Source organism: Lepisma saccharinum, chromosome 4, assembly GCF_977018435.1.
Source record: "Lepisma saccharinum chromosome 4, izLepSacc3.1, whole genome shotgun sequence".
Taxonomy (NCBI): Eukaryota; Metazoa; Arthropoda; class Insecta; order Zygentoma; family Lepismatidae; genus Lepisma; species Lepisma saccharinum.
Window position 1 is genome coordinate 89136251 of NC_139232.1, and position 15160 is coordinate 89151410.

The 15160-nt window shown below is 37.0% G+C and overlaps 1 protein-coding gene across 1 annotated transcript in view; it reads left to right on the plus strand.

Moving 5' to 3' along the window:
* Positions 1-15160, plus strand: part of LOC145987257 (uncharacterized) — a 563513-nt gene that overhangs the window by 441936 nt on the left and 106417 nt on the right. The window contains exon 3 of the mRNA XM_083121773.1: positions 4423-4558. Within this exon, the coding sequence (XP_082977899.1) occupies positions 4423-4558 (136 nt within the window). The remainder of the gene's footprint in view (positions 1-4422; positions 4559-15160) is intronic.

Here is a 15160-nt window from a genome sequence, read left to right on the forward strand (position 1 = left end):
AAACATACATTCTTTAAACAACCATATTGACACGACATAAACTTACAATACAAGTATTATTATTTTACATAGTCTTTCATGCATGTAATGATTACATTACAAGAATAATTAAAGTTTAAGGTACTTCAAAATAACATATTAAGTTATTCTTAAGCAACTTGGAAGAATCTAATCTTATTTGCATTCTACACTCATAGATGTCGCTAGATTGTGGCTGTTCCAAAATTTATCTATGACGAACTAAACTTACAGCATGTAAGGTATTTGTACTGTGGCAAATTATAAGTAAAATAATTCACCCTAAAAGTGGTTTGTATAAGCTCTGTTCATTTTTACAATTCGTAATCAACTTGTTGACAAAGTAATGTTCAAAGTAATTTAATATTAGGTACTACTATAATAAGTGGTTATAATTGCAGGGTTGTGTAAGTTAATTCCAGATTTCTTTTGTGGTCCACTAATATTACTTATTTTCTTTTTATGCGCCTCTATAGTTTTATTCGCATCTATGATGAATGATAGTACTAGATACAGGATAGCCATGAAATCTGGCTTGTGTTACATCTAATGTTGGAACCTATTTTTATCTTAATTACATAACCTTATATTGTCTTTAGTTATTTAGATTTGATGTGATTGTAAATTATTGTGTTAAATTTTATGAATTAATGTTTTAGCTCTTTAAATCTTTAATGGTGTCAATGTATGCATCAAAAAGTATTCTCGACACATGTCCAATTCTGTGTGCAAACGTACAGTGCATCCTGTCAACCAGTTTGAGAAATTTTCAACCCAGAACTTCCGTTCCTATTCCAAAAGGGGTTATCGACCCCCCTTACCCTCCCCAGGCGCCCCTTTTTTGCTTATGAATTCGTCCATTTAGAAATTCCTGCGAAATTAATTCCGGGACTGTTTACGATACCGCTTTCTCGGGACCAGCACCCATCTTCCTGTCAAGGAGCTTTATGTTTGTAGAGGTGATGGGGAGTTTTTCATTTTTTCCTCACGAGAGGTCGCTTCTTGTAAGACGTTGATAAACTGTACCATTTCCGTTCCGCGAAATCTGAATATGAAAAACGTTCTCAGACTTTCTGTAAACTTATCTTGTCCTCTTCAAAAATTCTGATTTGTTGGCATTGCTGAACAAAGAACAAGGTTAAAGTGCTGAGATGATTAGATACCGCAATCAATTATGTTTTCCTTTGTTTAATCCCTGCGTTCAGAATATGTAAAACTGAAAAATTCCGCAAACTAAAAAGTTCCGTATTTCAATTGCACATTGATTTATGTGTCTTATTATGTGTCGCAGTTCTGTTATTCACATTTTATATAAGAATGAATGATTGTTACAGGATGGCCATGAAATTTGGTACGAATTAGAGAACTGATAAACAGCACAATTCCTTAATGCGAAAGGTGCTCCGCGTATCTGACACCAGCTTCAACACGCTTCGTCAAACGTTTCGACATATTTCCTTTAACTCTTTTCAAAATCTGGGACTCAGAGTGACCATAGCAGTTGTTATTCTTTCCCGGAGATGGCCTAGATTCAGAATTTTCTCAGCATGCACCTGGAATTTGTAAATTCCCCACATGGCAAAGTCTACGTGATTGAGATCAGGTGAGTGTGGTGTTCATTCCACAAGACCCCGTTCTACCAATGTTTCTGTATTTCTATCGTCAGTCCAATAGCTCACCGCCATTGTTTCCAGTCTTTATGGTCACCCTGTAGATGAAACTGATGAAACTCACAAATATAAGTCCACTTGCACGGGTTTGGTGTGAACTGAGGTGTCCAGAGAATTTGACTTCAGAATATGATACTAGGTACCTGGTGAAGTCTGCGGCGACCGTTAACTTCGGGGAATGGGATGGTGTGATCAGCACCACGCTATGGACGTCTTTATCCCTCCAGGAGCTTTTATTGGAGAATAGGTGAACCACAGAGTTTCTTTATGCACGGTTAACCATGAAAAAATTCCAATTCCCTCTGTAGGAATCGAAGCAGAGTCTCCCATGAGGCAGTCAGTCGCCCTACCGCCTAGACTATCCCAGAGTTTCACTCGCCCACCTAGCTAACGAAAACACTCTCTCTCGGAAATATTCGGAACAAGGACACACACAATGGTAGAGAAGGGGAGAAACCGAATTGGCAGAGCAAAGCAGTGCAAGCTGCTGCAAAAGGCTGGAAGCTAGTCGCGTTTTCCTCTCTATACACTCACTTGTCCTCTCACGCGTTGATTGGTCGAGACCTCTCGAGTCAATTAATTGTTGTGTATGCAAACGTGAATTTTCGCCTGTTTTGAGAGCCGTAAACTTATCTGTCCTTTACAGAAGCTTGCGATTATTTCAACCACACATCACTCTCCATTTGTAAATTCTTAATTCAGATGCAGACAAACAAAAAAGAAAGCAAGAAGAAATATAAACTTTAACGCACGAAGGTTTACCACAAAAAATGCAAATTACTTTTTATACACAGACGTAAATTTAAAACGTCGAAACTTTGACATGTCGTGCTCATTGGGCATAACCGATAAACCTTGTGATCTTGTAAAATAAACCTGTCGAAAAAGTTTTGAGAACTCAACTTCTGCAGAAACATGAAAGCATGCGGCAAATTCCTTGGCACAGAGGTGGAAAACACAAGAAATATATGTAGATACTCGATACGGGGAAAAGTTTCTCAAGTACTTCCAAAGTAGGATGTAGATAAAAGTATTAAGTACAGAAACAGTTCAAGGAGTTTCCAGTTTGGGTTTAAACTTGAAGGGGTTTCGTGTTTTTCTTTAAAGTACTTCACGTTTCTACATGAAATAAATGTCATTGCAAAAAATGCTAATCAACCATGTTTACTTTAGCTTTTTTCATTTACGTTAACATAGAATGTACTTTCTATGTTATTTTTCGGTCCTGTTTATAATTTAAAGTTAAAATAGTGAACAAATTTAAATTATCGTTGCCATTTTTGTAATTTTGAGATGTAAATTTTTTTAAACAACTTTGGAATACGTTCATAGTATAACGTTTATTTTGTAAAATTAAGTGTATATTAAATTAGGGTGAATCGGGTCACTTTTGAAATTCTCTTTCTCAAAGCAAAACCAAACGAACTTAAGGAAATGCTTCCATCTGGTGGTGAAGTTTGGAACTTGTAGTATCTGTTGAATGTAGAAGCTACCAAGAAGTAGTGTATTTGTAGCTGCCAAAAAACTACAAATAATACTCATGATACATGTAAGTAGACTAGTAAAAGCGTGTATTAGAAATGTATCGTTGTAGTTATTTGCGTTGTACTGTACTACATGCGATATTTTAAAGACCATTTGTGCATAACATGGTATTTAGTTGTAGAAGAGATTATAAGATTTACCGCCATCTTTGTCATTCATACAGTGTATCCAGCTAATGAACAGAAAAATGTTGCACTATTGGGGCAATAATCACGAAAATCGGGTGATTAGGGTCAATACATGATATGCCCATTTACCCTGAAAGGGGCATCTAAATTAATTTGTCTCCTACAGATGGAGAAATATACAAGGAAAAAGTCAACATCATGGAATGAGGAAGACATGCAGAAAGCGATTAAGGCATTTAGGGAAGTTTGGAACCAACAACATGCCGTAGAACTCTTTCGTGTTCCTTATTTCTGTCTTCAAAAAAGAATACAGAGTAGACAGGAAAAATCCCTGAGAAAAAAGGGGGAAGTTACTTTGAACGTTGAGCAGAAGGAAGAGCTGGTATCACAGTTACTCAAATTATGTTCGTGTGCTTTTTGTCTCGACCCCAGTGATGTGTGAAATGTTGCGTTCGAATTTGTCAAGTCGCTCGCATGCTATCACCATCATCTTCATCATGCTCAGAGTCCAAAAACGTCAGTGATGAAGGAAACAATACTCTTTGTTGGTCCTGTTATGTGAAATACAAAAACCCTATTTCTGTGAAATTGGTTGATTGGGTACGGTGGCAAGAAAATCTAAAGCTGGATATCACAGGGAATGCGTAACTACACAGAGAGAATAAAGTTTATTTGTGGAAAATGTGCGAGCAAAAGATAAGGGCATGTTTGTAGAGGAAATTGAAGACTAATAATACATATTTCAACGTTAGGTAAGTGACCTGATTCACCCGAAGTCTTAAGGGTGAATAGGGTCATACAGAGTTGAAGTTTAAATACTACGGCCAAAAAAATAAGCGAAGTTAACAAATTTTTAATTACTGGAAATTATAGTTAAAGGATTACTTTATTACCATATCCCCGATAATTTTACATTTGAATGAAACTATAGGAAATATTTACATTGTTTGATCTTTTGACCCGATTCACCTTAAGTTACCCTATATACAACTTCTGTAATATCTTATAAATTCTCTTTGATACTGTAACTGAATGTTTGTGACCAATTTTCTTGCTTTCAGGTGTCTCGCTCTGACTCCAGTGCTGTGGTGCTGACAGATGTTCAATTGGAGCTTTCGGGGTACTACCAGTGCGAGGTATCAGCTGACTCCCCATACTTCCATACGGACATACAAGATGCACCCATGATCGTGATCGGTAAGTTATCAAGATATTCAATTAATAAAAGTCCTCGAATTCCTAATAATGATTGCTTACGGTTTATGTTGCTTGATGGTGCCAAATATTAATTATAAATTATAAACAGTTTCAATAACTTGGTATAATAAGATGCACCACGCAATTTGTCTTGAAAGCCATCCAGATGGTGTATGCCACTACAAGCTCTTATGGCAAGCTTGTTCATTTGTGTTCAGAATTAACATATCGGGTGATCAATTTGAGATGTCAGAAAAGTAAACCGTTGTGTACAATAGGTTAATGTACGTATCTCTGAGCAGTTTGTTGTGGCTGAAGACTGTAAACCTGCACTCACTCAAAACTTACATCCTTTCTGCATCCTATTACAACAAACTGCTTAGAGATACGTACATTAACCTATTGTACACAACGGTTTACTGTTCTGATATCCCAAACTGATCACCCGGTATATTAATTTACAAACTAACTTGGTAATAGCATAACAGCATAATTTCACACTCGCCTTCTATAATGTCCACAACTTTCCAATTGTAAATCCATCACTATGAAAATGTATTATCCAATGTGTTGTTTGCGTTTTGCGGATTCAAAGTCCAACATGGTACAAATTTGTGACAGGTTTTAATGTATGACTGACTTCCCTGTCAAAGTATCAACTGCATTTTACAAAGTTTGTTTTTCTCAAGAAGCACCTGTTTACACCTGAAAACAATTGGTAACAAACATTCACAGAGTTTTTCCTGACGTTTCACAGGTTGCAATTCTGTAACCGTTGCCACTCTAAATCCATGTTGAAGTGCCAAGTGTATTTTACAAAGTTTTGTTTCTCAAGAAGCTAGCAATATTACAGTTAGAGACTAGCCTGCCCTAACCAATTATACGAGTGCATTTTCCACCATATACTCAGTAAAGAACATTCACAACAAATATGTTAGTTTATAATTATGTTATAATGCTTCGTCGGTAACTTTATAAATCGTTTTGTAGCATCTCTCTATTAATTCGTACCATAGCGACTTTAAATTGCTGGTCAAATTACTAAACAGTGGATTACAGAACCACGTATTCGAAATACGAAACTCAATTTTCTCCCCAACGGAAAGTTTCCAAACACAATCCAGTGAAAATGTTCTCTTTTAATCAATATTGCCCAACAATGATTCTAATGCAATTAGACCGTGGCTAGTAATTTTCTCGGGCACGATTTGCAACTTTGCTCTCTACGGCGTTCTTGTATAAACGATACTTCAGCATAGACCACGAATGAGCACTTCCATTTCCATCAGAAACTTCGAATTTTCTATGCTGCAATGGAAGCTGTTTTCTTAGTACAGTCACGCAGAGAATACGTGGCGTGTAACAGTGGGAGATCCATTTCGTCTCATCTTTAGTTTAGAGCTTATAGTATCTTCATTAGCAAAAAATGCACTAACACACTTTTGGGAATCTTATTAGCAGTAGCGTAACTAAAATGTTCTGCGCTCCCCGCAACTTTCAGTTGTCTGCTCCTACTTGTTAAAAGATAAAAGATTTTCTTTCTACAGCCTACATTAATATTAAATATATACAAATATGAATATACATACATGTAATTTGAATCAATGTAAAAACTGGTACGAAAGGTTAATACAACACAATCTGTGAATAAATTATACAGGTGTCATTTTAATGGTACCCACGGACCATAGAAACGTATTAATTAACTAACTCTCTAGCCTTCTTAAACCCGAAGGTTCATGGCTGCAGCAACACAGGCCTTCCATCTGTCCCTATCTTGAGCAAGATCTATATCCATCCCTACCGATTTTCTTTAGGTCCATCTCAACTTTGTCCCTCCATCTTCGTCTTGGCCTTCCAAAAAAGTCTCTTACCATCAGGTTTCCCAACAAGAATCCTGTAAACTTTTCTCTCCCCTCCCACTCGTGCCACATGGTTTGCCCAACTAAGTCGTCTTGAGTTAATTATTCTAATAATATCTGGACATGAATACAAATTATGTAGTTCTAAATTATGTAACCTTTTCCACTCACCTGTCTACTCATCCCTTTTAGGTCCAAATATTTTCCTAAGGATCTGATTTTCAAATACCCTCAATTTATGTTCCTCTTTCAATGTAAGGGACTAAGTTTCACACCCATACAATACTACAGGCGAAATTACTGTTTTGTATATTTTAACTTTTAGTTTCTTAGATATTAAACGAGAAGACAAGAGTTTATGAAGAGAGAAATAACATGCATTTCATGAATTAAGCATACTTTTTATCTTTTTATTTCCTCTTTAATATGATTTTCACTTGTTAATATTACTCCTAAGTATTTGAATTTTGAAACTGGTTCAAACGAGTTGTTATCAATAATTATATTTTGATTATTACCTAACACTTGGTTTCGGCCTGTAAGCATATAAACGTATAGAGGACTAAAATTTTTTTCGTTGGTGCGTCATTTCGGCGCTACAATCGTTCAAAAACGTCCGGTTTGCTGCATGCACGGAACACCATTTTTCTGAAAAATGGCAAAAGTACCAACCACATTATAGCGAGGAACGCGTCAAGTAGACCAACGGGAAGTGAACGAACGATACGAAATAAGATAGTAAATTAAGGTATTGAAAGGGAAGTGGCAATATAGGATTTATTCTTTTAGCCTATATGTCAAATTATTTAAAAATCTCGTTGTAAGGTTGAAAGTCAACGTTGCCATAGCATTTCCTTGCCTGTCGTAGACCCTTCGATGAATTGAACTATTCAGCTAATGAAGGTTTTCTTCTAATCTGGTATTTCAATTTCTACTTTTCTAGTGATTAACATTTTCTGTTCGCAGCTGGGATGTAAAAACTATAATATGTTTGGTTAAAAATGCATTTTACGCCGAAAGGAAAACTTTTGTGAATTTTCGGTCTTTCTTAATTTATCATTCTCACTGAGCCCCCGAATCCCGTGAGCCCCCCCCCCCCGTACCGCGAGGTGTTATTTACACCACTGCTTATTAGAGTTATAAAAATTAGTAATCGTTTGATTTGGTCACAAATATGTTCTCTACGCGGAGTTATTAAATCTACTTGAGGTTTTTAAGTTCACTTTTTACACAGGTAGCTTAATCGGTACTGGACATACAGTTTAAAATGTCATTCGAATCGTTTTGTCCCAACCGGGTATTGAACACGGGATCCCTCGATTACAATGCGATGCCGTTACTACTATGCCATCAAGAGGCTCCTTTAGTCTACTTTACTAAATATACCTAATCTCAATTGGACCTAAGGTTCATAATGAAGTTCGAATCCTGGATTTGTTATGTAATTTCTTTCACAACAGGTCTAATAGAAGGAATGGTGAAGATAATGAAGTCAATAAACATTTTACTCCACTTTATTTTGTAATATTGGAATTTTCATTCTATATATGTCCCTATGGTACCAAAAGTTAGCATGACTAACTTGCATTTTGCACATCACATGTTCAAATCATGAACTAGGTTCATCACAGTTAATTTAAATAAATAAATAAACATTGCACAATAAATCAACAAAGCAAGGTATTGGTGTTTACACAACATTATTTCCACCATTTTTGCATTATTCTCGCCTCTATTGACAAGTAATGAAAATAAAGAATGTTAAATGAATGAAGTAAACATTATTCATTGTATAGTGTACTTACTCATCTTGAAAACTAAGGGCCTTATGGTACGGTCTTGCCACGAGTTGTACCGTGAATTTACGATACATCGTATGATGTTGTTCTTTATTCTTCTTGATACCTCCCTGGTTGTTACTTATTCTTGAAAAGTTGGTTCTGTGCTGTTTGTTCTTCTTAATAATCACTGACTTGGTGTAAATTCTTATTGAAAAGTACTGTCTTGCTGCTAATTCTTCTTGACAAGTGACTCCCTTGCTGTTAATTCTTCTTGACAAGTGACTCCCTTGCAGTTAATCCTTCTTGACAAGTGAGTCGCTTGCTGTTAATTCTTCTTGACAAGTGACTCCCTTGCTGTTAATCCTTCTTGACAAGTGAGTCCCTTGCTGTTAATTCTTCTTGACAAGTGACTCCCTTGCTGTTAATCCTTCTTGACAAGTGAGTCCCTTGCTGTTAATTCTTCTTGACAAGTGACTCCCTTGCTGTTAATTCTTCATGACAAGTGACTCCCTTGCTGTTAATCCTTCTTGACAAGTGACTCCCTTGCTGTTAATTCTTCTTGACAAGTGACTCCCTTGCTGTTAATCCTTCTTGACAAGTGAGTCCCTTGCTGTTAATTCTTCTTGACAAGTGACTCCCTTGCTGTTAATCCTTCTTGACAAGAGGCTTCCTTACTAGTAATTCTTCTTTACAAGTAACCCCCCTGCTCTTAATTCTTCTTGACAAGTGACTCCCTTTGCTTTTCGTCCCTCTTGGCGCATGAATACCTTGCTGTTAATTCTTCTTGACAAGTGACCCACTTGCTGTTAATTTTTCTTTACAAGTGATACCCTTGCTGTTAATACTTCTTGACAAGTGACTCCCTTGCTGTTAATTCTCCTTGACAAGTGACTGTCTTTCGGTTTAATCTTCTTGACAAGCGAATGAAATTAATTATTTTGACACACTATTTTGCACTTTATACTTTTTGACAAGTACCTTGCTTTGCACTTTACTCTTTTTGACAGGTGACTACTTACCTTGCAGTTTACATCTTCATAAGTAAAAGAAAATGTTTCTCACAGCATTACAAAAATACACTGTGTCCATACAAAGCTATTTCACCCTTCTGTCTTTAAGGGTGAAATAACAGAGATTTGAACCACATGTTATTCCACATCCTCGCTCCGCCGTGCTGCCCTTGGAATAATCTTTGATAGAGACACACGAGGATAAAAAGCACTTCCTCACGGCATAAAGTACGAGGAGCCTTACTACTCCTCGCTTCTTTGTTCCACCATGTGACTTGTCATCTCAAATAACTCATAGACGCCACCCGGGTCCATCCATAAGTCGGGTAAACGCGCATTGGATGTCGTCGAAAAAACGCTCTAAATTCCATGAATCGACAGATTCGGCGCTGGTTGCCGGCCGGAAAGAAACTGTCGGTTCTGACCTCCATGCTCAAAGCTTTCGATTTGAATCCTGCGTTGAGAACCAACAGAGGGGAAGGAAAAAGCCAACCTCGGGCTCTCAGTGTGTCCCAGGGGTTCGGGGGACTTCTTTTCGCTTTTGGAACGAGAGAGGGAGGGAGGGAGAGGCTGGAGGCTTTAGTGGTCTGCGCTTGAGTCAGCAAGGCTCTGGTTCTGAAGCCGTATAGCGTTTTGATGTTACGCATGCAGGGCGACGGGCTTTTCAAAGGGTGCATTGGGAGAAAGGGGACCAAAAGGTATTTGCTGCGAAATGAAATTGCACAAATATTCGCATCTTTTTCTTTTCCACCTTGTATTTTTTTGGGGGGGGGGAACGTCTTGGGCAGAAAGTAAACATATTGCGCAAGTGTTCTGCATCAGGGGCACCTGACTCCTGGAAAACAAATCACTTAATCCCGTTAATGTATTGGTAACATGGAACAAAGATTTCACTTCTACACCTGCAGTTTCACGGCATCCCAATAATGTTGAGACTAATGTTGTGTGCAAGAGGTAACGTTTTGAATTCCTGGCCTGGATCCCATTTAAATTGTATGTTCAGTCCCAGTCGGTCTATCTGTCTTCAAACAAAATCCAAATAGTTATTGTAGCATCAATTTTGGTATTACGTGGGCAACAACATTCTTAGGAGGGTTTGTATATTTTTTTCGGTCTTATCAAAAAAGTATTGATAATACCATTAGATTGTACTCCAGTAACCCCAGTAATTTGTAGGCCTAACACAACTCTGTCCCAAAAGCCAAGCTTTGATTTTTTCCGTTCTAAGCTGGTACATATAAAAACTCTAAATGATTTTACACACTCTGCAGCACCAAAAACCTAGCGTAATATTTCTGTGCGACAATTTCCAATCATAACTAAACAAAATATGTATAAAACCTTACACAGTGTTAATAAATACTTTCTCATCTCACACCCGCAATTATTGTTGAACGTCCCCTGCAGCAGTAGAAACTTACTTTGCCTGAACTTAATTGGTATCATAAACTTTTGCCAGAACAAGTTATTTGCATTTTAGTGATGTGTCATGTACAAATACCAAAAAGAATAATTCCTATAGTTGATATTTTTTTTAAAAATAATGAATATTTTCTATCTAAATATAAAATCAAAATTCTTACGTTAAATATTTAGTGAACTATTTTTGTTGGAATACTATCTTATGATTAATATTTTCTTAGTGTTATGTTGCTTTCTTTATAACAACGATAGGTCTTCAAGCAATTCGTCATATTTTCTGTTTGTACGTATGAATGTAATTAACATTGATCATTTCTGTTGACGGTTTTTTTTAACAATTGACTCACGTGTTGAACAAACGCAATATGATACAAATTAGTCCGCGTGTACAAAACATATAGTACCAATGGCCTTGTAAAAAACTCACTATTGTTGTCGTAGAATGTTGTCACAACACGACATTTCATTATTACATATCACATGCTAGCGTTAATTCAAATCAAAGGGAATAACATGATCTTTTGTGAGTTCCATTATCAACTATTGCAGAAGGCAGAGTTAAAAAAACAACATGGAAACGATTAAAAAATCGTGAAATACAAAATCAATTCAGTATGGAACTGACTATTCAAAGAGGGAAAAAAACATGTTTAATAAACCCTTGTCAGAGGGATATAACAGACGTTTAAATATCGATGTGCTTTACTGTCAAAGGGAGCCAGCATTTTCGTCTACAAAGTACCAGGTGCCAGAACCAGATTCAATATTATCAAACCATACATTGCGATATTTGTTATTATTTTTGTTGTTTGACTTGCCTGTAGAACATACAGACATATTTAAGTTACGACAGAGACTGATGTTGTTTTCCATGTAATCACGATGTGACGAGAGAAATATTATGTCTTTGTGGAGCCAAACACATAATTCGGACATATAATTGGAGAGAGTATGTCATCTGTTCCATGTTACACGTCTCAGCCATCATATTTAGTTGTTAATATGGCACAAATTAGCTATTTTATAAAGAAACATAACAAAATTTTTGCAATTAAAATGTGCTGTATAATAAATTCCAAAAATAATTAAATTGAATCGAAAATTACTACTTCATATATTTATAACAAAATGAATAGAAGAGGTTATTTAATGTTAACGTATTATTCCTGAAAATCGTATGTTTGTGAAGGTCTGCTCTGTTAAATTGTTTTTATCACAAAAGTCTGTAATATCGACTTGTCATTAGGCCTCCCGGATGGTGCAGTGGTTGCGTCGTCGCCTTGTAATCAAGGGCTCCCTGGTTCGATACCCGGTGGAGGCAAGTGGTAGTTCGGATCCCACTTTAAACTGTAGGTTCAGTCCGGATTAGCCTTTCTGTGCATAAAATGAACTTTAAAAAACTCAAACTCGACTTGCCCTTGCAGGAAGCTATTCTGATAATAACGCGTTGCTTTGGAAAATGTTTGTATTCTTAACTTTGTCCTTCTGGCTACAGTGTGTGATGCTAATTTCTTACAGTAACAACGCTCTCTCTTAAGCTTTACTTGTAGTTCACTATATTCACTACTAGTTTCAACAAATTGTGATATTAATTTGTTGTTCCGGAAATAATACCCCATGTTAACTTCTGGTTAGTGTAATAGTAATGTTAACGTTAAAAAAGGCAAAAAAGGTGAATAAATATTGTAGTTGTTATTTGTAGATGATGATTCTATAATTTTCATCAGATTGTTTTACAGTTATTATACCTTGTCTACATTCGTTAATGGAATTATATATCTTCGTGGTACTGTTAATCTCTAATCATTACATACGTTTCATAAGCATTCTCCCAAATCCAATCGTGGAATTGTTTTAGAATTAACTTGAGGTTTTTATTTGTATTTCGCTACATCACATTAACGTTTGTACATTTATTTAGTTCTGAGATATGGAAGGGCAAATAAAAATCGATTGTTGGCCATAGATTCTTTATATTTCATTATGTTTATGTTAGTATTAGATATATGTTGCTGTCGGCAGAATTTTTTGTTCCTATCTTTAGTAGCAATATCCGAGAAATTGATATGTATCGATTGTTATCGATTTTGATTAGAGCTGCCAAATGGACGGCAAACATTGATATCTCATCCATTTCGGAAAATAGGATACATTAAATGTGTATCAAAATATACTTTTTTCTTTACCCTGAAAATCTAGATCTTGACACTTCTAGCTTTTGGTGTTTAACATTCGATCGAAGTTCCCGGCTTGAAGACCCGGCCGGGACATAAGTGTTCTTTGTGAATGTTCCTTCATCAATTTCACCTTATTGTCACTCATCTTAGCGATTATCCAACAGTGGCACAAATGCGACGCTAAATAACAAAAATGTAAAAGAAAACACTCCTGAACCTTGGATCCAAACCTAGGACGTTGACCTAACTGCAAGGTTAACTAGACAAAGTAATTCTGGTCACTATATAATAATGTTTAGGACCATTATATCATACCTGATTTCCTTTTGAATGTAATTTTTGTATTCCACAAAATGCCTGTGTAGTACATCTGGCCCCTCCTCCAGTTTAATGCTGCATCTAGCGGCATCCTTTCTCCAACAAGCCTACTCTCAGTTCTCCATAGTTTCATCTTAAGTTCCAGATCAAAGTTGAAAGACACGATTCTGACTGTTCTCAGCAAAAACGTCAGAGGCTGTTGCAAAGTTTCTGAGCAGTTCGAGCGCAGGCAGTTGAGGCTTACAAGATTCTTCGGATGTCGCTTGAGTTTCCAAATTCTCGCTCCCCGGAAGGGGCTTTTCGGGAGAGTCCAAACGAAGTCTTCCGGTCGAGCTTGCCTCTCGCTCGAATTAGATAAGCAAATTCGGAGTTAAAAGAAGTCAAAAGAATACTAATGCATAACAGATGAAAGGCGGGAGGGCAAGTGTCCCTACTAGATAGTAGCTACACCAAGTTGTCTGTGCAAATATAGGGCCGCTTGCTGAATGACAAGTATATGCTCGCTTGTTTCAGTTTACAAGGAAATTTGCCTTGCTCTCCTGGTAGGGTAGTGGCTAACGTTGCATAATTATGGTGAAGGGATTTCTCGTTCCGATCAATGTTGGTTTCTTATTATTTAAACTTCTCAATCTTATCGTGAGGTGTATTCCAGACACCTAAATATTAATCTCCCTTCTACCCAGTACACCCTGTACTTATTTTGAAGGCTAGCGAGCCTCTGGCGTCACGACCAGTATAATCCTCTGGGGACTTGTGTGTTTGTGATTGTTCTTTCATCCCTTTCATCGTATCATCATTCATCCTCAGCTTTGCGCTTAGCCAAAAGTGCCAGAAAAGCGAAAAAAAATAAATGAATCAATCTCAATCCATTCGTTCACAATACTATTGTTAGTGGTAACACCTCCGTAAACATTATGTAGCCTTGTGTGGATGGCATGCAGTCTGTACCCCTTCTTGGTCAAGAAGGTAATGAAGACAGACAGCTACGACGCCGGGGGTTCCGGGTTCGAATCCCGATCTGGACATGGGTTTTCTTCGTGAGTGTCTCATCATCAATTTCATCTTCGTGATTAGCCGAAAGAGGAAGAAAAACGAATTAAAATAAACCAAGCCAATCAATCTATCAAAGCAATGTCGGCAAGTTGCTTCTGTTCGAATCCATGTTTTTCGGTAATGACGGAGAAGAATTACTGTAGAGGAAGAGTTAATCTAGCAATGTGTGTAGTTTGAACAACCAATGTTACGTAATAAAAAGTTATGCGTACCTCTTCTTTACTTTCTGTACAGCCCTCGTAAAAGAATTTGAATTGCACACTTGAAAATTGTCCTACTGCAATGTATGCTCAATACGACTACATTTTTTGTATTTTAGTTTCAGTCAAGAAACACAGTGCTACTTGAACATATTCGATATTCTCCGACGACTCATGTTCTAGGATCGAGTACACTTCGGCTCAAATACGGTACCTTCCGTCCCAAATGTTTGTTACAGTTTGTGGATTTTTTAGAAGTGATCCTGTTTGTATTAAAATGTACTCTAAACCAGCTCTGAATGACTGCAATGCTTCTTCTTTCACGAAAAAGAAATATCACAGCTGATACTCATTGCTGCGACATACAGTAGGTCTTCCTTTATTCAGCATGTTGTATGCACTATTCCTCTATCGGTGGCGTCATAAATTACGCACATCTATTGTTTGATTTTTCCACATGATACAGGAAGTATTGTTGCTTTGTCAAGTGAGTGACAAAATATCATGACCAAATTGTAGATCATTTCACGAGCCACCCTCTAGTATACAGGGTGTTTCCGGGCTGATGATACAAACTTTCAGGGATGATGGAGAAGGGCGCATGTATCAATTTGAGATAAGGGACCCTGGTCCGGAAAGGACTTAGTCGAAAGTTAGAAGCGAAAACCGGTGTATGAAGATGTAATACTTTTATTGCTTGCACAAGTTTCACAAGCTGTTCCGTGGTTAGCTCGGTCACCTGATCTCACCCCACTTGATTTCTTCTTGAAGTCTTGTGA